At 38.8% G+C, this 27856-nt stretch overlaps 1 protein-coding gene across 2 annotated transcripts in view; it reads left to right on the top strand.

Annotated features, from left to right (window-relative positions):
- Window positions 1–27856, top strand: part of LOC147309724 (BMP/retinoic acid-inducible neural-specific protein 3-like) — a 64472-nt gene that overhangs the window by 22033 nt on the left and 14583 nt on the right. For both annotated transcript variants that reach the window (XM_086269306.1, XM_086269307.1), the window contains 4 exons: window positions 4255–4445; window positions 5978–6162; window positions 26370–26475; window positions 26933–27169. In XM_086269306.1, the coding sequence (XP_086125432.1) occupies window positions 4255–4445; window positions 5978–6162; window positions 26370–26475; window positions 26933–27169 (719 nt within the window). The remainder of the gene's footprint in view (window positions 1–4254; window positions 4446–5977; window positions 6163–26369; window positions 26476–26932; window positions 27170–27856) is intronic.

The following is a 27856-nucleotide window of genomic DNA, read 5'->3' on the forward strand; positions in this document are numbered from 1 at the left end:
CACAGCACTCCAGCTTGCTCAGAGGGGGGTGTGACAGGTAGAAGCGCAGGAAGCCCCTGCTGCACAGAGCTGTGGGTAAAATAAGCCTACCTATTATGTGTGTGTGTGTGTGTGTGTGTGTGTGTGTTTGTGTGTGTGTGATAGGGTATTCCAGTTACTCAACTCCAGTCTCACTGAGAAGAGTAAGGGGTGAAATAAACTTGCACTCTTCCATGAAATGCAAGATCTCTTTGTGCGTCTACGTGCAAAACGGTGAGATTGATTTGCAGTCTTCGTCAACAAACGTGTGCATGTGTGTGCAGACACTGTTATTCTGCAGCTTAGCTGTGACACCGTTCGAAAATGTCCATCAGCGAGCAGGATAGCGAGGCAGTGTGCCGATCACGGCACCGCTCTCCTTCTTTCTCTCTCCATTGCTCCCTCCTTCAGATGGCCCCAGCGGATGGAAAGAAACACTAATGGCCGTTCGTTATAGAGAAACACCAACATGAAACAGGACTTAATGAGCTGTTTTCTGTTTTGTATTTTTCTCAGGGGGTCATTGTTATTGGTGGAAAATTGATTGGCAGCAAGCCCGCACCCATGGGGACTATGCGATGTTCTGGGCGATAGCAAAGTTGTTGCAGCAAGGGCAGCTTTGTTCAGATGTTTGAAGCTGCAGGGTGTGTGAATGCACGTGCATTTATCTTTGCATTTTGAAGCTGGCATGTGTCTGTGGAATGTAGGGAGTATGTACTCGAGTACTCGAGAGGGAGGTGATAAATCCCAGTTTTCACTGGGTTCTTTGTAAGGACATTTCAAGCTGTGAAGAAATCTACAGCAAAAATAGTTTTTTGAATGATTGATAGATTACTTCTTATATATATCACATAAGATGGTAGCTCAGGCATGTGGAAGTTGTCAGTATTATCCTGTTATCTTTTATCTCTTGTGAAATCCTCTGAAAGATACTAAAGCTTCAGTTACAACACAGATTACATCTTCCTGAAAGAAATACCTAGCAAAGCAGTGTATAACAACAGAATGCTATTTAACCTTCAACAGAGACCTACAAAGAACAGACACTAGAGCCCGACAGATTTATCAGCAGGTCAGTATTATCATTTATTATTAGCTATTTGTCATTCTGTCAGTATCCACATTTATAAAGGCAGATAAGGAAGAGATGGGAGAAACACCCTTCAACCTTCAACCATGTGAGTGGTGCATAGTTTCCCAATCAGAGGGCACGCTACAACTTTCCTGTTGGCAACACACGTACTGGCAAGCTACAAAGACGACAATCAGCTAATCCCAGCAGAGCTGAGTAAAAAAATAACTACACTGACCATATGTTTATGTTTTATGTGCCTGAAAGAAGAAAATGATAAAGATACAGGAATATTGTTTTCAGTTTTCAGGAATATTCAAATCTCAAATTCAACTTTTATTTGCCACATACACAATCATACAGAGTACAACATGCAGTGAAATGCTTAACGCTGTGCAATTTCCGACCAGATACAAGTATAAAATAAATCAAAATTAAAAAGGTGTGAAAATCAACAGTGTGCAGATCAGTGAACAGGTACATCGAAGTACATTATTTTGTTATTAAGTGCATGTACAGTTTTGTGAATATTGGATCTAATCAACACACAAACCAGGGAATGGACACATTTGTGAAAATGACAGTTAGGGAAACATATGAAGTAGAGTTTGTAACAAAAAAAGACTGCAGTACATGACCTACATCTCAACATTGGCTTTAATATTGTGGGCAATAAAGAAGGCTTCTGCATCTCAGAATAGTAGTAAAACAATATGAAGCTTTATAAGTTAGGTCACCACTGGTAGACTGCATTTATTTGTTTGTTTGTTTATTCATATACTTATTTGTTCATTTACTAATTAAAAATCTTCTGGAGTTTATGAGTGTTTGTTTAATGACAGTGGTATATTAGTCTGGTGACCTACAGCATTTAGGTTTTCAGATATTGTCATATTGATAAAGACTTAAAATGCAATATAGTATGCAATTATGGTCCCCACTTAATTGAAGGTAAGCATGGAAACTGGTGGGCACCTTTTCAGTGGTTAAGGTTTTGTGGAAATTGTAATTTAAAATAATATATAATGCGAAAGAACTGACATGAGGTGCTGCTGTGTTAGAGCATCTTGCACAGTGAACCATTACACAATCAATTTATAAAAAGGGATAATGTTGGACACAATTAAATACTGTAGAGATGTTTTTCAGTATTCTCTGCTGAGTAACAGCAACAAATGAAAATAAATAGTTAGCTTTTTCTCATCATTCTGGTATTTAAAAATATGTTTAAAAATAGAGTATTAGAAAAATATATAAATCAAGAATGAAAAGAGCAACCCCCCCCCCCCCCCCCCAAAAAAAAAAAACCCTCTTGATTCTTTTGCTTTGATGTAGTTACTTATCTAAGGTGGAAAGTTTTTTGGGTTTTTTTCTTGTTTGTTTGTTTGTTTGTTTGTTTGTTTGGTTTTTGCTTTGTTTTATTATTTGCTTCGAGCCCTGTGTACAGGAGCTGCATACAAAAATATATTTTGTGAAAAGGGTTGGCATAATAAGCAAATGCTTCAGCCAATACCTTTTGATTAGCCTTGTCTCATGCTTTCTTGCTTTGTGGTAGATCTTTGTTCTGTTTTCACTGAGATATTTGAATGCTAATCAATAAAAAATCAAATCAAATCAAAATCAAAATTTCTGGTAATATTTGTTGACGATTTAAATCTTAGATGATCTGTCTGGGTTTCATGTAATATATTTCTATACATACATATTTATAGGTGTAAAAGTTGATCAGGCTCTGCAGTGAATTTAAAAGTTCAAATTTAAAATGAAAACAAAAACAAAATGCTCAGTTTTTTGAACCGATGGTGTGTAACCGATGGTGTGTAACCGATGGTGTGTAACCGATGGTGTGTAACCGATGGTGTGGACTTTTGCCTCGCAAAGCCTATGCTGACTTACATTTTTAAACTTTGGACATTATGAGTAATAACAATTGTAACAGTTTAGAAGGACAAGCAATAAAGGTTCATTGTTTTAAAATTATTTCCCAGAACTTGATTTACTTTAATCAACTCCTCGTAAGTAATAAACTTATCCCTAAACATATGTTTTGGAAAAAGGTAAAAAAGACCTATCTGGAAACATTTAGATAGTTTTTGATGTCTTCCAGTGAGAACATTTAATGTTTTTGTTCCCTGATTGCTAACACTTTGGAGATATATTCAATAAAACAATATATTCATATTCTGATTGCCTACGATTAAAGCAAGGGTTTAGGTTGGGGTTGTTGCAAATGGAGAAATCAGATCTCAGAAGGTTAAAGTTCATTTGGTTTTGTAATACATCTTTGAGGAGACATGTTATGCTTGTGTTGCAGCCATTCTTTGATATAACAGGTTATATTTTACCCTAACGCCTCGAGCAAATTTCCCAAAAGCCAAGTCAACTACCCAATATGACTGAAAGGTCTTAGATTTCTCCCCTGCTAGTTTTGCGGGAAGAACCTTATTTATTACCAGCTGTATTTGAATAGCACTAATCTATGCATCAAGCCGCAGCACTCAGTCTGCACTTGGTAGATAAAGGCAGCTGGCATACTCCAAGGCGAGGCTGAATATCAATCGGCTACAGATGAAGCCTGTTCTCTCCAAAAGAGGTCCTAAAAGCAGCAAGACTCCACGCATGATTACAGACTGTCCAGCGACAGCTCCTCAAACAGTGACTGGAGATGTGAAAAGATTGCTCTATTATTTAAAATTGGTGGAAAAACACAATATTTTTTACACCATGGTGAGCCGGAGGTAGGAACAGCATGAGATCATTCATCTTTTAAAGAGTGGCACACATGATTCACTTAGAGGTTATGCATACATCACATTTTATGCCCAGCAAGGAACAGTTCTGAATATGGGCCTCATTGTGAGGAGTAAGCTGTGTCCTGCCTGCTTTAAAACGGCAAGGGACCCTATTTTCATTTCTTTGCAACTACTGTTCAGATCAATGTGGTAGATTTAGTCTTTGCATTGTGTGTCTAGAGGAAATGTCCCAAAACAGCCAAAACAGAGATTCTTCTCACATATTGAAGGCAAAGGAATCAAGACCTTATTATGGAGGAGTCCATATAACATTTGGCTTCAGCTGGACTGTTTTCAAGCGAGCTTGAATGCAACATTCATGTTGTTGTTTTCCTTTGCTTACAGTGAGCATGTGTTTGTGTGAAATTGCAGGGAGTTTGGCCGATGGAAGGTGAACAGCTTGGCCCTGGAGAGACAAGAGAACAATGGCTTTTCCTTGCCTCTGGACCCCGAGTTCCTCCAGACCATTAGGCAGCTGGGCAGGAGGCCCAGTCTTAGCGCCATCACAGACAACATTATCAGGAAATACGGGACCCACTTCCTGCTCTCTGCTACACTGGGAGGTAAATAAAGAACACAGCTTGTGGTTATCTTTGCTTTTACTGACTTGTCTTAAAACGTGAATAACAAGGTGATGTTTTAGGAAGCCAGATGAACACAGCCTTTTTTACACAACAAGAAATTTTAACCCTCTGATGTCAAAGTCATCACAGGTGTCAACCATAACTCTGTCCCTACCCTAACACTAATCTTAGCCCAGTCACCACTGGTGATGACTTGGACCACAGAGAGTTAAAGAAACTTTTTCAGGATCTTTACAAGTATTTCAGCTTGAGACCCAGAGTGAATTTGACAGAGTGGGAAAAAAGCCTCATGTTTTGCTTGTCTGTTGAGACTTTGGAGCGTTTTCACTTCCCTTTCATCTTTAAAATTCTCTTCTCTACTTCAAAACCCAAATAAAAAATGCTAAAGGGACTTTAATTTTTTTATTTAGTTTCACAGTTTTATTGCTGTAACTTGTGTTCCAACTACTATTCTATTGAAAAGAACCAAGTACATATGCAGGCACAGTGTCTCTGTCTGCCTATTCTTGTTGCTTTTGACTTTAGTCTGTCAAATAAGTAAATTGCCATCAAGGGTAATCTTCAGAATAAGAGTAAACCTCTAGCAGCAGGGAGTCTGTCAGTTAAACATGTTTAATGCTCAAAAGCTTTTTGTTTTGCACACGTTCAACTACTCTAAATATTTAAGTTAATTTTGGCCAAGAATGTGGAATCATTTGTATGTTTTTTTAAACGCAGATTTTCTGACTCAACATGTAAAATCTGTCTTTGAAAATGTCAGTAGATCATCTGTTTCCATAACAATAGATCTAAGTTAGCCTGAGTGCTGTAATGTGCAGCAAAGCCCCCAGCTATCTGGTGTTCAATCACCTCCCAGCTGCTCTGTTTGGCTCTTTTCATCTTTTGTCTCTTGTGCATAAACTCTGAATACCAACAGTATTCAAATAGATCGGAGAGACAATCTTGCACATTATTGGTTGCAAACAAAAGGAAAGAAAATACAGCTGCACGCCAAAGATAACACGCAGCATTACCTTTAGCCTGTGCTAGTAGTGCTCTGTAAAAATATTGTAATATATAAAGTTATGCTGGCTAACAAAAAGTATTGTGTTTTGCAACCTCTGTACAAAAAAATTTGCAATGCTGATTTTTGAACTGCACGTCCTTCAGTGCCTATGTCCAGTTTTTATTGCATCGAAGTCTTCTTAATTTCCCTGTTTGTTTGTTTCCTGGCACATTCCCACCACTTTTAGATCAGCGCAATGGTGGGGAATTTTTTTTAGCAGGATCAATTGTGGAAAACTTATGTAGCTTTTATCTGAAAAAATAATAACTAATAAGACTTCTACAAATCTCAATTTGTGCAACACAGCAATAGAGTCATCACTAAATTAGGGTGTAGTAACAAGGGCTGTTTGTTCTCTTAGCAGGTTTCCATCTTTATGAGTTTAATGTAAAGAGTATGATGATGTTCGCATGGAGGAGTCATAAATAATCAATCTGTATGTGTCACTGCGTCTGCGTTTTTGCAGGGGAAGAGTCATTAATGATATTTGTGGACAAGCGAAAGTTGAGTCGAACATCAGAAGCGAGTGAATCGAATGGCACAGCTGTGACGCTGGAAGCTCTGCACCAGCTGGCCGCCTCCTACTTCATTGACAGGGAGAGCACCCTGCACAAGCTGCACCACATCCAGATCGCCTCCACCGCCATCAAGGTAAAGTCAGCTTCTCTTTGGGCTTGAGTCACACATAATAACGGAATCACATTATTTGCCAATCGTTTAAATGGCTCCCATTGTTATAGCATTCTATCTATGAACGCAGCCATTCATTGAGTCATTGTTCCAATTTGCTTGGATGCTGCTTCACTGGATAAACATAATTATTGTATTTTTCAAAACATAGCAAAGTGGTCTTGATTAGCCCCCTCACTAAAGAATTAATTCAATCACAGCCAGTATGGTGTATTTCAGTGGTAACCATACAATCAGCAGATTTGGCTAATTTTAACAAGTGGAGCTTGTGTCAACAATCAGTGATTGCTTTTGCTTTTTTTATTGTTTTATTTTATTCTCCAAATTTATTTAGTATGCACACGTTCAACAACTATATTTGTACCTGCATATTAAGAGCCCATTGATATGCTTTCCACTGGTTGAATAGTACGCAAATTGATAAGAGGTCATCGTGGGATTGTTACCTTTTTACATTTATTCATTCAGGTGAACTATAAAGGGAGTCCAACTACCCCATCAAATGCTGTATATGTTTTCTTTAATAATACACATTATTACAAAAAAGGTTTTTATTTCCAAACGTTACTTTCTTATTAAAAGATAGCGTCACTGATTTGGCTGTGTGTGTACTCATGATGTTGCAAGCATAATTATTCTTGCTCTCCTTTTAGAGAGTAGCTATTGGACTAAATCAAGAAAAGCCCATCCAGTAGTCAGTACTTGCCAAGTCCTAACCACTTACTACCACTTACTTTATGCAGTTTACAGTCTGTGAAAGGACCTTGATGAGCAACTGTGCACTGCTTCAAATGCAAAATAGAAATATTAAAATATTTTTAAGCCCTTAGTTGAGGGAATTAGAACTATGTAAGGACAGGGAACCTTCGTGTTAAATGACAGCTATTTTTCTTACCATTTTTAATTAATGAACCATTAGGACTAAATGCACTTAAGACCTTACCTAATGTTCTTGCCAAAAATCCACCGGCAGCCATTAGTGAGGCAACCTCTTTATTGCTTAATAGTTTTACTTACAAAACTGTTGGGCAAAATGTGTATTATAACAGTGGTTGCCAAGCTTTCATTTTATTTTATGGAATTCATTTTATAATTATTATTTTGTATACTAACATAAGCTTCCTCAGGGCTTATAAGTATAATTATTATATATAAGCCATAATAGACGTGCTCTATTATGTCAGGTTGAGTGTATTTAATATATTTATTTTTCTTCTTCTCTATAGAAGGCACAATTGTACCAGAATATTTTAGATACTTTTTTTTTCCATTTGCCTTTTTTTCCTTGAAGTATTCATTTTTTGTGATTGTAAGCCAAGCACAAATTATATTGGCTTACCGTCGTTAAATAATTAAAGAATAATCTTTAATTCTTATAAATGATTTTATTTTTTATTTAGTAACGTAGGAGACTATTCCTACAACCCTGTGTCACACCAATGATAATACATGTTAAATCTTGAATGGCTTGTAAAAATGTAATTAAAAACCCAACGACCTGGGGCTGAAAATGAAGCCACTATAAAGATTCAAATACTGTAATTCCTTAAATAATCACTTGAGGCTACTTTCAAAAGTGAGTCAATCCCCGTGGACGTCCATATTAAAATGGCTTTACAAGAGGAAAAAAATGTTTACAGTCTGTTAAAGTTTATAACCCTAATTTGAGATCCCGTCTTCCTTCTCTCACCCCAACTGGTCACAGCAGATGGCCCCGCCCCTCCCTGAGCCTGGTTCTGCTGGAAGTTTCTTCCTGTTAAAAGGGAGTTTTTCCTTCTCACTGTTGCCAAATTGCTTGCTCATAGTGGGTCATATGATTGGTGGGTTTTTCTCTGTATGTATTATTGTAGGGTCTACCTTACAATATAAAGCGCCTTGAGGCAACTGTTGTTGTGATTTGGCGCTATATAAATAAAATTGAATTGAAAAATTGGTATAAAAAATGATAGTTTGCCTCATACTTATAATGGTAGCTAATTACTGACGCATGTAGCTGTAGCTTCTGGATATAGGCATTTTTAATACTCAAGTTTTGGTCTTCAAACTTCTACTATTTTCATATGTTACTTATTATCACTAATTAGCAATTAAGTCTGTAATACACCCATACGCATTTATAGGCAACTTGTTTACTAAGCTAGGTGGTGCTAGCTGAGAACTCAGTACTCCACCTTCTCATCCAAACATGTTATATTGGGCTCCACAAAGCCAATGTGGCATCTGTAGCACTGAATGTTGTGTTATGTGATTACATCTTTTATATATAGTCTCTGGTATTTAAAAAGTTGTTTGTAGAAAAAAATAACTCTGAAACATCAAACACAATATTTATTTTATTAAAAGAAACTATAATGTTTGAAAGCTGACAAACTGAATAATCTTCTTAATATTATTTAGCTGAGAAATTAGAAAAAAAATATCAGTTTCCTTGCAAGTATTGCATTGTTGTGTTGGCTTTGATGTGACATTTGAGTAAACATGCACATTCAATGAGCAACCAAGAGAAGACATGAAGCGAGCAATACTGTTTACTTCCCTTCTCACTTTAATGTGTGTATTCACAAGCTTACATATGAGGCGGCATTCTGAGCATATCTAGATAGGCTTATGTAGGCTTATCAACCTACATCTTTTACAGCTTAATACCTCCAGGGTGTGTTCATACATCACTCTGTCAGTTGTTATCAAGCAGAATGAATTGAATAGGCTGGGTTTGTCCTTCACTTAAAATTCTCTGTTTTCAGAGGAATCTGTTACTTCACGTGGCTTTAATGTGTTTACGCCTACCTTTGGTAAACCACAGATTAGCATCTAAGAATGTGGGTAACAATAACAATGTGTAAAAACACCAGTCTGAGACACGGTCAGCTTCTTCATTCTGTTTGTCATGTGATTACACCTGCTTCTGCAGTGATAGTTTTGAGATTGGATCTGCTAAAAAACAGAGATACCTGACCTGACTAACAAATCAATGTTTGCCGCTTATAGATCTTTGATGTTTTCCTGCAGTGCCACTGACTAAGAAATGAGCTTTATGTGAGAGCATGTATTGAATGTTTTGAAGATGTGTTGAGCTGAAAATGAGGAGGCAATCTAAAATTACTTGATATTATTTAAAATGAGATCACATTAGATAACAGAGGACATATAAGGAACGACGCCAAATTGAGAATTAGTACACAGTAAAATATGTGAATCAAAATAAATAGTAAAAACTATTGCAAGGTAACTTTACAAAATGATATTCATCAGTAAATGGATCTGATTGTGGTGTCATAAAATATAAGAGCGCATTACAAACCTACTGAAAAAGTACCAGTTTTACAAAAACATGTGGAAATGTAGTTGTTATAAAAATTCTGTTTAATTTAAGAATACATACAAGCCTGATGTGCAACCCAGTATCACGACAAAACATGTAAAAGGCACGCCTGTTCACTGTATCTATGTCACACTTCACTCCTCCAAAGTGTGAAAAGACACATGCAGAAGCTGCAGTAACAGCAGAAAAGCATTTAAACAGACATTATTAACACGTTTACATACATCATTTCTGACGATTAAGGGCTGAATGTGAAATGACTGAAATGTATCCTATAGGTTTTCTTGTTCACTTGCCTTTAAATATTTTATGGTAATGCAGCTTCTGCATGTGTGTCCATTACACATTTTGGCACAATATTGGGTTGTGATGTGTCCGAATTGGTGTCTTTGTAACTACTGTCTAAGACCGAAGTGAGAGCTGGTGTCTTGCAGGTTTTGGATGTGTCTTTGAATCAACACAGCTGATTTAAATGGCTAAATAACTTCTTCCATATGTCTTGAAGTTCTCCAGAGGCCTGGTAATGAACTAATCATTTGATTCAGGTGTGTTGTCCCCAGTGTTGGGTAAGTTACTTTAAATTAGTAACTTAGTTACATTACTAGATACTTCTATCAAAAGTAACTCAGTTACTTCAAGTTACTCGTTAGTTTCAGAGTAACTAGTTACTAGGGAAAGTAACTTTGGTTTTACTCAGAATTCTCTTGTTAATGTGTTGCTTCCGTAACTGGATACCCAACAAGATTGCCAGTCTTCTAGCTTGCTTACTTGCCACAAGTGCACTGTGCCACCTACCAATAGAAAGGAAAAAATAATGTGCACATTTCCACGAGAGAAATCCCACACCTGATTCTATCCTAGCCTGCTTTTTACATCCAACACAAAAACTGCAGTCGTGGTGCTTTCGATTGTACTCAGAACTCGGAAATTCTGCCTTCTGAATAGGAAGATGTAGGTAACACCAGACTGCAGATGAGCTGCATACAGGGCTGGACTGGGACAGAAAAAATCGTCCCGGGCATTTTGACTAGAGACCGGCCCACCATTATAGGAAAAATCATAAAGCCTTTGAATGAAAATAAACGCTGTTGTGACAGTGATGTGCACTGTTCTGATGGTATATATGTATCAATCTATCAATTGTTTGTTGCAAGACTCAGATAATTATTTTTTTTAAAAGTGAGACATTTTAAATGAGAATAAGAAAGTATTTCCTTGTGCCCCCCTTTCCCTTTTAATGCCCTACATGGACCCTTGGCAACACTTTGCTAGATCCGCCCCTGCACAGTTACCAGCTGTCAGCTACTTAGAAAAGGATCCTGGTGTTATTTGTCTCTCAGAAACAGTTCATAACTTCCCTTCAACTCATTCATGTCACCTAAAAGGTAAACCTGTTTCTCCATCACAGCTCTGATGATTCAGTAAGGACATCTCCTGGTTTCATCTTCATGTTTCCCTCTCACCACACAACCAAACCATATCATGACCAGCAGGTTTACAGCTGTGGCTCCAGCCAACATCAGCTGATACTAGAAATTAATATTAAATAAATTCTAACAGCAGCTGATCAAGCGTAAACGTGCTGCTGTTGTTTACCGTGACATCTGCTGGTTTCCTCTTTCTGGCGCAAAGTGGGCGATAAATAAACAAGAGAGAAAAGCCGATCAGCTGATCATTGATCAGTTTCATGATTGAAGTAGAAACAGGAGAGGGAGGGGGGAGAGGATGAGAGAAGAAGAGGCAGCTGTGCAGCAAAGACACAGAATAACTTTGTGTCTTTTTCATTGTAGCTGAAGTCCGGGACAAACTGTGTTCCTTTTCACCTCAATACGAAACGCGTGATATTTTCTCTGAATACGAGACGATTCCGTTTTTTACGGGACGGTTGGCAACTCTAATAATTAACCTTATGAACAAAATAAAGTTCAACATCAGTAACATAGCACCCACCCAGCTGTATAGAAACTCCGTCATGCTAGCTAGCACGCAGTACGAAAAAGTCAGCATAACAAAAATAAACTCCACCTAAACTTGGTTCATATCTGACCCAGATGGACTGCAGGTTATAACTTCTTACCTGAAGATCAGTTCATCTGACACTCTCGGACCAGCGGCCGCTTCGGGTCTCTCCTCTTGCCTCCCTTTTCCTTCATCCACCTGCTGACTTCCACCACTTGCTAATGTTATTGAATCTGTGGAAGCTCCGCGATAGCCACCTCACGAAGTAACGAATAACGAGCCTCTCTAAATCCCAGTAACGAATAACGCGTTCCCGGTTTTGGCATAATAACTAGTTACCGTGCTCGTTACCACAATAATAACGTAGTTACTGTAACGCGTTACTTAATAACGCGTTAGTCCCAACACTGGTTGTCCCAGGGTGAGATCTAAAACCTGCAGGACACCAGCACTTGAGGCCTGGAGTTCCCCAACCCTACACACTGAAGGTTCCAGAGTTAGTACTAGCTTATTTGTTTGGTAATTAATAATGAATTTCATAATCTTAGAAAGTGTTACCCTATCTGTGGTCGTTTGCCTTCATAAGAGCTTTTTAGATACTAACGTCCTCTGACCACAACTTTATTGGCATTTACAGCATGGACACATGTTAGGGATCAGTAGGAAAAAAGATTTACAGAATGTGCAGGTGGTAATTATGTGGTAATTTAACTATGTCCATGTCTTCAATGGAAAGGACTGCCAGACTGCAACATATAAAAAACGATGTCACTTCACAGTATTTTGTATTAAACTGCCTTTTTTAAAAAAAATTTATGAACCGATTGTGGTGGAATCTGAATCATTGCAGCCCACTTTTTTACCTACTGAAATAATCTATTATGATAAAGACAGCCCTTTTTGAAGAAGCCAAGCATGAACAATCCAAAATTACTAGACAGGGTAAACAGGGCCTGTTCGAAAAAATAAGTAGTAATTATGTGTGCAAGTTTTTTTTTTTTTAACTGTAACTTCACAAAGTTACGAAGTCATCCACATGCATTGCTAAATGAGGCAACAGTGTTTGTAGGAAAAACCAAACCATTATTAACCCTCTTATAAAAGGAATGTTAGGTGAAGTGGATAAGCATGTAGTTAGTGTGAATAAAAACCCTTGGTGGATGGGTGATTTTAGAACTGTGACATGTCTGAAAAGATCATCATATACAAATGTTAATGGGTGTGCTGTGTCTTTACATTGAAAGTTATCACTGAGAGAGAAAGAAGCAACAGAAGTTGTCTTACTTTGTTCTCTCAAACAGTTCACAGCCTCTGTGTGGGTGCAGCTGCTGTGAGAGAGAAAGAGAGAGCAGAAGCTACATCAGCTATAGATTTTTCACTGAGTATGAAAGAGATAATTCTGGAAGACAAAGTTGCTAATTAGCACAACAATGAGGTGAACGGAAGCGTAATGATCACTGCTGAGCGTGAGCAAGATGTATTGTGCCCCAGTTGAAATTGCTGAAATTTTTCATATTAAACATCAAATTATTATCTAAATTCCTACATTGAAAACTGAATACCGTCCAAATCACAAATAAACAGCATCTATAAACTAATATTAAACAGGTTTGAGCAAACATGGTCAGGGCTTTGTTCACTTTGGAAAAAAAAAAAATAGAACTTGACTGTCCGGTCTGTTTCCTTGTGTAGCTGCAGTAACAAAGAAAAAAAAAAAGCCAAACTGCCTGCTTTTTTTCCTCAGATGCAGCCTATTCTTCATTGACTTGTCCTTAGTGATGCCCCACTACGCAGTCCATCAGAGATAAAACTGTACATTCTCTAAAGTGAATTGGCAAGAGGACGTTGAGCTGATTTGGCAGCCACCACTGAACCAAAGTGCTGCTAAAAACCCCTCTGACTGAGATGAATAGAGAAAAAGCCCTCTAGGGTACGTTTGTTTGTGAGGCATTTTCAGGTGACTGATGTAAAATATTCACAGCATCACCAGCCTTTAATTTCAAACATGGATTTTTACCTCACCCAAATGAAGACGAATGCCAAAACAAAGCTGCCTTTAAGAAGAGCATTGGTCCCCTGGTTTTAAGAGATAACATATTTAAATGGTGGAAACGCTTGGCCTGAAGGCCTGTAGGACTGAGCGAAGCAGCTCTGGAAAATAATCAAAGACGGGAAAAATGAGATAGGAGTGCAAAAAAGAAAAAAATGGCTCTGCTGTTACATAGTGTGATGAATCAGCCCTTCCATTTCAGTAATTTCCTTTGAGAGCTGCCGTCATTTGTCAAACATTTTGCGGTACGAGTTAAGGTGTCATATGCGGGTGAGTGGAAGAGATGAGACGAGGACAGAAAAGCCTTATTTAGAGGGCCTTTTAGCCCAGGATCCAAGTACACAGGAAAAGTTGCAATAGTCATCCTACTTACCTTTTATTTGCTGCACCAGCTCGTCCACATTGAAGATTCATTAAACTAAGCTTGTGAGGGGAATATCACTGACAGGAAGGAGAAGTGATAAGGATTGCTTGACCCAATCTGCTGTGCCTGCCTTAGCTGTTCAGCCATTACACTCAGTTTGTCCAAGTTAAGGAGCGCACAAATAAAGTTTGAGCATCTGAAGATTAGCAGATAACTGCTGCTGAGCAACAATTTCAGAGCACAGGGCTTCCAAAGTTTGAGGCTGTTTTGATGCGATGATAAAGAAAACCAAATGAAAAAAGACAAAGTACTTTGTCATCGTGAGCATGGATGAATAATTCATTATGGACAGATCTTTTTTTTCATGGCCATTATTCAGAAAGGAAGATAAATGCTCTTCTTTTTAGCTCTTAACCATGTTCTTCACCAAATTTTAACACAAGTTCCCTTCCTTGATATGTTGTAGACAAAGAAGCTGATTATGGCAAAGCTGAAATCTGACTTTAGATGTCAAGAAGAAGCTGGGAGATCTCTTCTCCCAGCTTCCTCTTTTTCATGTGCTGTAGGTTAACAGAGGTGAGGCCCGAGGAGCTAAAACAACACAGAGTCAAATTCGCTCCCTCGCCCCTCTTCCACTACTTGCAGTAAAAAAGCATAGCTTAGTTTCCCTTAGTGAACATAAAAGCACATTGAGTATTAAATTGCACTTTCTGCTACCAGAGGTCCCCCTCTGTCCCCCCGTGCCTTTTTCCCCCCATTCCAAAAGCCACACAATAATCACATTCTGATGCTATTTGCTTCCTCCTCCTCTTTTTTCTTGCTTATACTTTATAAGCTTATCCCCCCCTTTGGTTGACATTAGAGTGTAAGCCAGTGCAACAAAGTGGTCTTAAACATGCACGGAAATCCTCAAAGACTGAATAAACAGGCGGAAACGTATCTCAGATGCAAATGTGGATTTGCACATCCACTACGCCGTGGTGATTAAGGGAACAGCAATTCTTGAAGGTGCAGAGAATGAGGCAATTTTGAGATGAGCGATGAATTTTTTTTTAAACATGAAACATTAATGTCATCTTGTACTTTTTTTCTCCATCAAGCAGAAAGTGCAGCCATTCAAAGTCCATTGTTGCTCAAACATCTGACAACACAAGCTCACTAAGTGACATTTTATGCTGTTTTGTGGAATTATTCATATGAGAGATTTGCAGCAGTGATGAATGTTCATCAGTAAAATGCTCCTAACTTGTATTATAATAATATTAAAGCCACATTTTTAAATAATGAATGTGCCTCAGAGCCATCTGTATCAGTGGAACATGTTAAAGGGCTAAGTGATATTTTGCCCTGCCAAGGCTTCACACTAGTAACACACAGGCTATCATCCATTTACTTGCCTGGCAAGACACTTCATAATCTGATTCAGAGAAGACAGGTATCTTAACAGCCAACTTGTGGCGTAATTACCTTTTATCAAGGTAATTACAAATTAAATTTTATTTAATTTGTTAGCTTCAGTTCATCTACAATTAAATCAAACAAAACTGTATCTCTAATGATTTCTTGTCAGTCAGTTGTCAGAAAGAAAATATTTCTTAGTAAGTCTGTGAAAAATCAAGTGCATTCCAGTTAGGATGAACTGTTTTTTTTAACTATATATATATATATATATATATATATATATATATATATATATATATATATATATATATATATATAATATAAAAAAAATATTAAAATATTTAAAAAAATTAAGTCGTCTTAATTTTTTTTCCTCCCATGTCCCTTGCGGGGCTCCGTATGTATGAACATATGGGTGGGTTAAAAAGTGTTTTTCCAGAATATTAAAATAAAAGCGTAAGTAATGTAAGTGCATCAAATATCTACATAAGACTTTGAGTTTGTGTTTAAATCAATAAAGTGCTGCAAAAAAAATACCTGGAGCTAAAAATTTAATTCCACTCGAGGTGTTGCAAAAAAACAAAATGTAAATTTGTTCTATGCATTTGGTTTTCTATAACTGATTTTGAGCATATTTATTATTGGAAACTGCATCAGTTTAATATCTGTGATGGAGCATAATAGAAATAAGCATTGGTGCCCTTCAGTGTTCTGATTATTAGTATTTTAGTCCCATGCTTTTATAGTCATTATTCTCAGTCAATAAGTTTCCATTTTACTTGTCAGAGAGTGTGAAATAGAGAGATAATACTGATGTTCACACATTTTAGATAATACTTTGAAAGTATCACACTAATCAAACAGCTTCCATTTGTCATGCTTGCAGGGTCAGCGTCACAAAAGGTGATAAGGATTATATTCATTTTATTGTGGTAACATTTTGAGTGCCTTTATTGATTATACTTTTATGTTTTTTTACGTTAACAAAAAAGAGAGCTGATTTTGAGGTTGGTCAGATTTGTTTGATTTCATGTGCTTCCTGTTGAATAATCTTATTGAATTTGCTCTGTTTTCTTCTTTTCTGTTATCATGTTTATCTGGTTGCAGTGAAACAGCTTCACTGCTGCTCTACCAAATAAAACAGATTTGAACTAGAGGGAGAAATTGAGGTGTCCTTTACTCTGTGTGTACACAACCTTTCCAGTGGGAGACGTGAGATTCACCATCTATCTTCTTCCACTGTGAAAACTGAGGAAAACAAGCAGCTGTGCTGTGCTTAGTCCAGTTACGATGCCAAATCCTGGCTCTGGCTCTCACCTGCTCCAAAAGTCAAAATGGCACACTTGTGTGTTGGGCCACTGTGCCATCTCAGAGGGGAGCAATGTTAACTTTACAAGCAGCAGTGTTTCCCCTGAACGAATGTGTGTGGCAGCAGCAGACCTACATATTTTACAGACAAGAGTGTAAGAAGAAGCTGAGGAGGATGCCTTCAGGGGTCACTGGGGAATGCCTGCTTTGCTTGACTATAGAGACAAATTAAAGGAAAAACGCAAACAAACAAGTGAGGTACCACAACAAATGTGTGGGTAAAAAAGCTCACTGAATGATAAAAATAAAATGAGTTAAAAACAGCATTTCAGATCTCAGTTTTGTTAAATGCCTGTTGGAAATTTTAGAGACTCTAAATATGAGATTATCTTTGGAAAAAGAGGTATTCATTCTTTTAGTAGACTTCCAGAGCACTCAATTTTTCTCAGTCGCTCATCCAGCTAGGTTTCAGCGTTAAACTAGAGTCTATTACATGACCAACTCAGAAAGACAGACAACCGTTCATGTTCAATCAACACCTAAAGCTAAATTAGAAGCCAAAATTAACCCAACATATACCCAGCTGGACTGTGGGTGGAAATAAGAGCACCTCTGCATAGATGCAGCTTATAGTAGCCACATAGCACTGTACTAGTAACACTTCTTTTAGAACCTCTTTAGTCAAAGTAGGATTGTTATTTCATCTCTACTAATTCATATTTGCCAGAATGTTTCTGTTCCCACACCTGCCAGCCACTTGTATAGCCTATGATTGGAGAACACAACCCTGCTCTTCCATGTCAAAGAACATGAAATATTTTTTTTTTAAAGCCAGTAAAGTCAAGGGGAGAAAGAAACAAAAATGAATGGTGGAAACTTAGACTGGAAGAGGGTTGCAGAGTGGTGTGTAGCAACAAGACTGTCTGCTGGCTAAAGTATTTTAAGTAGCCCACTTATATTTGCTTGTAGGTTAACTCAAAAGGAAATAGGCAGAGCAATCTTGACGTTGGCATGGGGAAGTGTCAGGTTCACTGGCAGAGTTTTAGCTTGAGGTCAGTTAATTGTTCATGGTAAATTATGCTGAGGTTATCGTCATGGTATTCCTAGCTTTTAAACCCCTTTTTGTAGATTCGTATTCAGCAAAAATTGGACCATTGTTTTTCACCAACCAGCTCAAAAAAGGTTGATAGTTCATGAACTATGTGCATTTTAACAGGATTTATCTATTAATTCTAGAGTGGAATATTTTCATGTGCCATATTTGCTTTAACAGTAGGTTGATTATTTTAGCCAATATATTTTTTCAGGTTTTATTATAGAAGGCATTTTTGTGGGGTTTTTTTTGTTTGTTTTTTAATTTTCATGCTCATTATATTTGTATTGTTCATTGTTGCCATCCAGAGAATACAAAAGGCTTTCATTTCAGTTATCAAATCTTTATCGGAAATCTATGGGACTTTGTTACAATGATCGTGTTATGGTGATGCCTGTTTCAGCAAAGTTTAGATCTTGATCTTTTAAAAATTGTGATTAAAAATACTTGTCTTATGAACCAATATTTTTTTAAATATGGTTTTAGGTTTAGTGAATTCTAAATGAGTACTAGGCTTGTAATAAGTTAATCAAAAGGTAAGCCTGGAGGGTATAGTGAAAAGTGTCACGTCCACAGCATGTATGAGCGTCACAAAGCGCTTATTCTACAAAAGCCTTTAAGCGCAATTAAATGTTCCATTAAATGCAGCTGTTAGTTATTCAAACATAGTCAGCACAGTTATCTTGTATACAATTATGGTGCATTAATAATTCCCCCGCCAACGGATCCGTGGCTTTTACTGATCACAGTTTAAAAAAAAAAAGTCTTGACTCCTTTAGCAAAAAACTTTTTTTTTTCATTTTTGGGTTGCTTTCTAATAGGGAAGGCTGACTGTGCACACATGCTCTGCTCCACTGGGTTCCTTTTGCAGATGGCCTCATTGCTATGCATAGAAAAGCCATCTTTAGATTTGCATTTGGTCAATTTTCCACTTTAAGTTGGACATCTGTCTGTGTTAGAAATTAATTTGTATGTCACTATATAGGCTGCTTGGATTTTAATTAATAGCATTAAGGCATCCATAACAAAAAGAAGAATGGAAGTCCATCTCTCTCCAATGCTTTACTGCTGTCTCCCTGTCCTGGAGAATGAAAATTGTGATTTTTTTTAATAAGCAATAGACTATATTTTTTGTAAATTGAAAAATACTTGCTCAGTAAGGTTTTTATTTTATGGGGTATTGATACAATGTGTGCATGCATACAGCAGATATAGAGCTCCCAGCCATTATTCCTCTGCACGTCTCTTTGCACTCTGTGTTATTCATTGACCTTGTAGTTGTCAAAAGCAGATGTCAAAAGAGACAACTTTTCTGCCCACAGCGGCAAAAGTCTTCCTTTTCCTCCTGGCTGGATACCACAGTTGCCGTCATTAATCTGGCAAGGAGATGGAGTTACTTTTATTGGACTCTTGGGAAATTATTAAAAGAAGACAGCGTCATGGTTTTTGGCAATAATTCACGAGTGACAGCGACAGAGATGGATTTCCCTTCAGGTTGTCAGCTTATCTTTGGTGCCTGTGGATCCTGCATGCATATACACATGCGCTAAATTAAGCTTTTGTCAACAATGATTGAGCTGAGATTGCTCACAAACTATATAAGCTCAAAAGGACAGGAGAAATGGGTGACTGTTTTGTCAGCACAAATCTGGTGTTTTGGAGGGACTTGGATATAGTTTGCATGTTTCAAGGCTCCTTGGAATAGTTTTTTTTACACCCCTATCAAAAGTTGTTCTCTCGTTCCCCAACTTTTCTCACGCCCAAGTTTTAACACATCTTCTTCAGCAGATTTAACATTCACTCCATAAAAATGGGCTTTTCGAGAAAGAATCTGTTTAGAGTTCAGCGTGTCTTTATCACCACACAACCTAGTATTATGAATAACACTGCAAGCCGTTTTGTGGCTTTTTACTGCACATTTTTATAATGTTGTTATTTCACCTCCAAGAATGATGCCCTAACCCTGACGTAGAACCTAACCTTTCCATGTGTCATTTTACTGCCTTAAAGGACATACTATAACCTTAAAAAGCATTGACATGTGCCTGAAGTGATGTTCTATTTATGCAGAGTTCCACATTGGATCACATCTTGTGTAAAAATCTCTGAACTGTAACACCTCTCAGTTTGTTCAGATTTTGTGCTTAATTTAGCTGGCTTGAGACATTTATTAAGTTGTGTACTTGACTCTTTTGAGTCAAATGTAAGGTTGTAGGTCATGTAAGTTTGCTTTCGCTGCATGCTGACCTATGCCATTTTCTGGCTTTTTACGCTGAATAGCAACAGCTTCTCCCTGTTTTCACCAATTTGTATTGCAATTTTCATTATAATGGACTGAGCACATAAGAAGAAAGCCTCTGAAAAGATTTACATTCCAACTGTGGAGTGGTGCGTTACAGTGCAAATGATTAATTGAGTCAAAACCCATTTTTAAAAATAACCTTTTATTTCCAAAGGACAGAAAAGGTTTTAAGCCAAAATGTCAAGACAACCTTCTTCAAATGGATGGTGAGAAAGCCAGCAGTGACTACACTCGCTTTGGATGGTCACCCTGTTCAGTGCACAAAGAGGAATACTATCGTTGCCCACCTCTCAATTTTAAATACACTTAGTCATTGAGGGCTAGCAGGAGGGACTATGCGCTTACCTGCTGCTCCTTGGCAGGTAGCTCCATGCCCTCCTGGGTTTTAATTGCACCTTAGAACACATATGCATCAACACTACAATGAGCGGGTGGAGGGAGGTTTGGAGTCTTCTCCCACCCCCATTCTCTGCGGCCTGCTGGAGCGGGGGGGCTAGTAGGAGGAGTTGGCCGTCCGACTGCGGTCTGGGGTGTGGGGCCTCCCTGCTGCTGCGGAGTCGGGGTGGTCTGCCTCTCCCCACCGCAGGGAAAAGGGTAACACCACCTGGGTCTGGGTGCAATTCCCCCCTCCAGGGGCAAGGGTACCTAGACCCGGTTTGTAGAGTACGCTTGGGGAGTGTGATTGTGTGTACAGCGTCTCTTTATGTCTGTCTCCACGTTGGTTGAGTGTGGAGTGAGTGCATATGAGAGCATGAGGGTGGGGAATGGATGTTTGTGTCTGTGTGTGCCTGTATGTCTGTGTCTATATGTCAGGTTGGGTATCAGACGCCACCTCTCTGGGGACACCTCAGGCCCTCCAAGGTTTGGAGGCCTATCTCCACCCACCACCACTTCCCCTGCCGGTGGCGGACTCCCTCAGGTGTCGGTGCGTTGGTGGTTCTTTGTGTCTGGGGGTGGGCGTCCGGGTACACACCGGCTCACTCCTTGGCGGCCGCTTGTCGGGGCCTGGGGCCTGGGGCTCGCTCGGGCCCCTTTGGAGGTGGGGTGCCCCCGGCCTCTCGGCCTGGGGCTCGGTCACTCAGGCACAGCTGGGGGCCGGCGGAGCTCACGGGCGCGTCACTGCAACTCCCCCTGGCTTCTGCTCCGCGGCTGCTGGGCGAGCCCTCATCTGGGACTCTCCTCAGCTCTTACTGGAACAGTGGCGCGGCTGCCCCTCTGTTGGTCTTCCATGGTCTCTTGTGTTCTGGGGGCCTCTGGATGTCTGGAGTTTTGATCTCCTCCATACCCACTTCACACCCTGGAGGACGGGGCTGTGGCCCCCCCACACTCCCTAGCAGATCATTACATGGAGAAACCTTTGGAATGCAAGCATGCTGATCCACACAGGTATGCACACATGGGTATTCACAGACGCGGACTAAAGCTTTCTTGGCTGCTGCCTCAAAGCACACTGTGCGCTGTCTATCTTGCGTGCTGCACAATATCGTTTATTATTTAGTAAATATTGATATCTATGACTAGCTAGTTTATTGTGATGGTGCTTTGTTTTCTCTATTATTATGTTGCTCTTTGTTGTTTGCTGTCTCCTCTGTTTGTTTGTTTTTTTTTTGTTTGTTTTTTTTTTCTCCATACAGGTGACCCAGGAGTTCTTTTTTTTTTTTTTTTTTTTCTCTCTCTTCCCCCCCCCCCTTCTCACCGTCTCTTCTCCCCTTTTCTTTCTTTCTCTCCCCCTCTTTCTCTCATTCATTCCCCCTGTCCTATTTATTAAAAAAATAAATAAATAAATAAATAAATAAATGACAAAGGATGAACTGAAGCTCTGCCATCACGTAATGTCGCATACTGCTGTTTCTGATGTCATTTAAAAAAAAAAAAAAAAAAGAGGAATACTATTAGTGTAATCACTCTGCCACACATTCTTGCACTCAGTCACTGTATTTTAAAACCAATTTCTCTTCAACGCACCTTAATGCATCAATTTATGATTAACAGCAAGGAATGGCCTAATGGTGCTAGAAAATTGAAGCAGTCGCTGTATAAATTGTTTGCTTTTTGTCTTGCTCTCTTTTTCTTATGAAATTCAGTGAAGCATTCATTAAATTACAACATTTTAATTTAGAGTGACAAAGAAATGGAGAATTTGTTGTAAAGTAGAGAATAAGCAGAGTTTTAATAGATCACCCAACCGGTAATAGAAATAAACACATTCAGCTCGAGTGGAGCTGTGGATCAGTTATCTGCCTAAATGACTTCAAAAGCTTCATTTGTCCCAGAGAGTCATTTCCTCCTGACACACAGGAGGAGATTAATGAAGAAACAGGGCAAAGACAGGTTCACCCGACTTGTTCATACAAGCAAGCAACAGATGCAGCGCAAGAAACATTATCTAATCTTCTACACTCTGTTAGATTTGTTGTCATTTATTTCTTGGTTCTAGTTTTCCTAAATGCTGCATTAGCATCGCACATTCATCAGTTTCACATCTGTTATAGAATCAGCTTTGCTTTTTCTTTGTTTCCCCCCTATACCGCCGATTTGATGCGATAAGCGAAAAGCTTCGAGTACAAATAACAGGTGCTGTTTTTGTGAATTTACCAAGGAAACTGTAAGATCACTTGAGTTGGGTCTGCAGCTCGGACAAAAGCATGCGGTGATGATTACAACACATACTGTTTATTCAAACAAACAGGAGATTTCAGAAAATCTGGACAATACTTACACACAGGACTCACTGTTTAACATTGTGTGAAAACCAATAGTGACTGCATGCAGCACATTTGTCATGCACACATCTCTTCTCCAATAGACGCTCGATTTTCGAGGAAAAGCCTGCACATACTTGTCTATATGTTAGTGAATTTTCATAGCTTTTTCCTTTCCTACTCCCACTTGCTTGGACCTTTTCTGTTGAGTCAATTAACCTGACTTGGAGCAGGTGTGTAAAACAAACTCCTCCAGCTGGCGCTTCCCACGCTCACAATTCATGAACATATCTTGTTTCCAGTGATGTTTGTCTGCCGTAGCTTTTTAATATTAACTTCACTTGAATTTCTTGCACTAGCTTTTTGTAATCTTTATAACTGTGGGACATTGTCAGATATGCGAAAATAACATAACAGATTGTCAGATGTACAGAAATAATAATCGCATAATGAAGCATGGCATGTGGGTAAGGCTGCCGTTTCCTCTATAAACGAGCTGGTAAATGACCTGCTGTCCGTGCCAAATCAACAACTTCTGCCAACTTGTTTGGCGTCTCGCTTCATGTCACTGAACTGTTTCCATGACTTATCTAAGAGTTCTCTCAGGGAAAGAGAAACTTGTGCAAACCGAGTCTGTTACTTCCCTCAAGCTGCAGTAATGTAATCTCCTCAAACTGTCAGTAGCCTGCTCGAGTTGTAATTTATTCTTTCATCAAGACTTTACACCTCCCACACAGCCACATCAATTTCCTCTGGGTAAAGTTTTTCGTTGTGAAGCCTGCCCCACTCTCTTCTCTCAGTCACCAAATTGTCAGACTACCATCACAGCCAACTGCGCTTGTTTCGAGCGACTGAAAAATGGGGTGCTTGATTGCTCATGATTGAAGCAAACACACCCACTGCCAGAAGTATAGTTATGTTTTCTGCACCTCCACAGGTGGACTAAAAGTTGCCAAAAATAAGCTTGTTACACTGTGTTAATCTCACATTATATACCTATGACCAAGTATTGTCTTGTGTGTCACTGATTTTAAAAGAAACCTAAATAAGAATAACTAGTTTGATTAACGTTTCAGTGGTTTACGGTTTCCATGTTTCTGTTTCTTCTTTGTGTTATCTGTTTGCCTCAAAGACAGAAAATTTAGAAACACCACACAGCTCGAAAGCTGTTTGTCACCACAGAAAACATCGAAAACAAGGGATTTGCCGTGACATGCCACTGGGTTTTGAGCACTAATGACTAAAATAATTAATGATTTTAGATATAGACAAATGCTAAATTAGTGGAAAATCTAGATGGTTCAGCCAAACAAGCAAGCAGCAATATCTTTGGAAAAGATTATGGCTCTCACCCTGGTTAGTTTTCCAAAATTGTGCAGATTTTGTACAAATTCAGTGCTTTTTCCCAGGTTGTACGGTAGTTAGTCAGTTCCTTAACTGTATCTTTAAAATGTATGTCACAGATGTGCCTGTCACAAATGAGATTTCTTTAGAACTATAATTCCATCACCTTCTGGGACATAATGACAAACAGTCATATAGAACATCATTTAGACTAAGAGCCTACCATAAGAGCCAGTGTAAAATGAAGCCAGTCCAATATGGCTTTATACTATGCGTTTATATTCAGTCAGTCACACTTGCTCTTAGTTCTAATTGCCTCATCATTTTGTCACGCCATTTTAATGTTCATGTTGATGATGAAATACACATACAAAGTAAATATATTTTGATCCCAGATATGTATTAATTTACCACCATTATGACACTAAGCAAATGACAGCTACACAAAATAGGACAAGAAGGACTTGGACCAGGGAGTGAAAAACAGCACATGGGATTGTGGGTAGTTCTCTCTTAAACCTAGACTCGGTGTATGCTGACCGTGTTCAGGAGAAGGCCAGCTGCATTGCTGCAGACTTAACCCTTCCAGTAAATTAACTGTTTGTTACGGAGCCCCGGAAGGGACATGGGAGGAAAAAAAATTAAGACGGACTTTTGCGAGATCTCGCAAAACAAACTTGGGATCTCGCAAAACTTTTAGCCGCATTCTTCGGAGGCCGCCAGCTCGAAGCCGACCAGGGGGTCGAGGCACGATGTGCCGGGAGAGCGGTGTTCCTCCTCCTGTAGTAGGTCTTGACCTCCTGTTAGCTTCGAGATGGTGGGTGTCAGATCTCCAAAAACGTCGCAGCACTTTTGCAAATATGTGATGTCTTGTAAACCGAGCAGATATTTGACATTTACACCACTACATTCACGCCTCAAAATATCTTACAAGTTTATTTTGTGACCCAGAAAGAGTAATATTACAACTAAGTAGCTGCCGCCATTGTTGGAATTCAACTTTTGTGAGACCTCGCAAAAGTTTTGCGAGATCCCGAGTTAGTTTTGCGAGATCTGGAGTTTGTTTTGCGAGATCTCGAGTTTGTTTTGCGAGATCTCGCAAAACAAACTCGGGATGTCGCAAAAGTTCATTGTAATTTTTTTTCTCCCATGTCTCTTGTGGGGCTCCGTTTGTCTCTCTGCCATCTGGAAGAAGGTAAAGGAGTTTAAAAACAAAAACCACCAGTCATGCCTTAAAAGAGCTGCGGACATGCCGCAGACAACTGCACTTTACAACATTTTTTTAAAATTGTTTGCCTGTTACATATCTTATTGTATAAAAAAATGCTCTGTTGCTTATATTTATTTATTGTGTGTTTGTCTATGTTAAATACTGTCTGTTCTATGGTGAGGTACACCACAGGATGTTATTATGTGACTACACCATGAATCATATATCTGGAAAGCTAATGATCTTTTGTTTTTAGCGCTAATTAGCAACTGTTAGCATGCAAAAATGAAACGGTTGAACATTATACCTGGCAAGCGTGTTAGCACGAACATGCGAGGAAGCTGATTCACTTCAAAGTGCTCCTGTGTTCCTGCAGTCGCACAGAGCCTCTGGTGTGCTGCTTAGTTTCGTCAGAAATAGAACTGTTGTGAGGATTTATGGGATTACCAAATCATTCCTCCGACTGCATCTGATCTAATGTGTATTTGTATCCGTCATTTTGCAGTAAAACATTAACATGTAAAAATGAATCTGTCATCATCGAGTCTGAAAAATGGCTTCACTGTTTACCGCGATGAGTATGCTGCCAATCCTCTCATCATATTTCAACCTACGTAGTCTTGGAACAATATTGCATGCCTCCTGTAAAAGTTTGAACAAAGCAATTACACAAACCCTCAGGTGTATAATTGAAGATGACATGCTTACACGGGCTTACAATGCATTTTAGCATGTTATTGGTGTCAGTGGGTATTATACTGGGTAAACATAATGTAGAGATGAATTTGACAGATGACACCCCAACTTACTCATTACGCCTTACGCTGCGGACCCGATCACAACTCAATTTCCAGCTCACTGGCTCACAGAGTCATTATCCTAAATATGATTTGCTCAATGGAGAAGTCTAAATAATCTGTAATATATTTAGTGTTTCTCAGAAGAGGAGATGTAGAGGGAATGACTGTTAATCTTATTCTGCATGATCTGCGTTCGCTTCCATCCTCCTTTGTCATAGCTCACTCTCTGTATGTGTTTGTATATTTAATGCCATTAGAGAGTTACTTTCACAGTATGAATTGCTGTTATGCCCCTCTGGTTTCCTCCCTTTAGGTGACCGAAACAAGGACGGGTCCTCTTGGATGCAGTAACTATGACAACCTCGACTCTGTCAGCTCCGTTTTGGTTCAGAGCCCTGAAAACAAGATTCATTTGCAAGGTTGGCCATCCATAATTGAACTCCCCCAATTTCTGATGGAATTGTCACAGTGTCTGTTCTCTGGCAGGCCTATAACTGCAACACGAGAGTGTCAGAATGAATTTAGCTTCAATCACTCTTTTGCTTTTTTTTTTTTTTCTTTTTTAGCCATGCATTGCTTGCAGACTTCTGAAGTGAATCCTGGGCAGTAATGATTCAGAACAAAAGTAGCAGAACTACACAGTAAAACTAAAACTTAAAGTGAATCTCAGCATATTGCATCTGACGCCAAGTGTATGTCAAGCATGGGAGACAAAAAAAAGAAAGAAAATGAGAGCTGGTCTTCGGTGATTTACAGATCTACCATAGAAAAGCTATCTAAACACAATTTTTGCAGTAGCTAAAGTGCTTACAGCTCCCACTTCATTCATCCATGTGACATTTCCATGTTTGTGCCCTGTTTTTGTCCTTGCCTTAGGCCTCCAGGCCATTCTGCCAGAGTATCTGAGGGCCAGGTTTGTGCAAGCAGCTCTTAGCTACATTGGCTGTAATGAGGAGGGCCAGTTTGTGTGCCGAAACAACGACTGCTGGTGCCAGTGTGCCGTCGACTATCCACAGTGTAATTGCCCCGAGGTGGATCTGAGGGCTATGGAAGCTAGTTTTCTGCAAATCCGAGATTCCTGGAACATGGCTAACCAAGAATTTGAAGAGTCAGGTCAGTGTTGTATTATTTGTATTTATTTATTTATTTATGCCATTTTAAATGACCCTCTCACTGACTGCAAATAGCACCCTGTTGTTGGAGGCACTGATGGAAAAATCAAACTGACGATCTTTGAAAAAGGGACTATTACATCCAATCTATGCAATAGCAATTCAACATTACACAGTGTAATACTTTTTGGACCCATGTGTTTGCAGCTTCTTGCAAACACACATGGTTATGAAAACAACTAAGAAGCCCTGTTCATTTAACTTACTTAGACACAACAGATTTTTTCCCTGTTCTGCACATGTTTTAATTTTATTGTTTTTATCTGTTTTCAAGGTTTTTGAGGGAAATAAACTATTAAACCATTTCCTGATCATAACAAATTGTCAGTTGTACATATCAGCACACACCTTTTATTTAGTATTATTTGGAATTCTTGCATGCAACAGCTTACATTAATTGTCTTTGATTTACATTCAGTAAGAAGATTATTTGCATTATCTGCAGATAACTATTGTCTGCAGTAATATCTATCTAGCAGCATGGGTGGAACCTCCCTGCCTTTCTATGGATGAACATGGGTACACAAATGGCAATCACTGTATAAGATTTGCGAGATGGATGTGTAAAAGAGTAAAAGCTATCCATTCATCAGCTGATGTGGACTTCTATTAGAGCAGCTGATCTTCC

Source organism: Aulonocara sp. 'chitande type north' Nkhata Bay, linkage group LG17 (genome assembly GCF_057382095.1).
Source record: "Aulonocara sp. 'chitande type north' Nkhata Bay isolate Kocher_YH1m ecotype deep benthic linkage group LG17, A_spYH_male_GT1.1, whole genome shotgun sequence".
Taxonomy (NCBI): domain Eukaryota; kingdom Metazoa; phylum Chordata; class Actinopteri; order Cichliformes; family Cichlidae; genus Aulonocara; species Aulonocara sp. 'chitande type north' Nkhata Bay.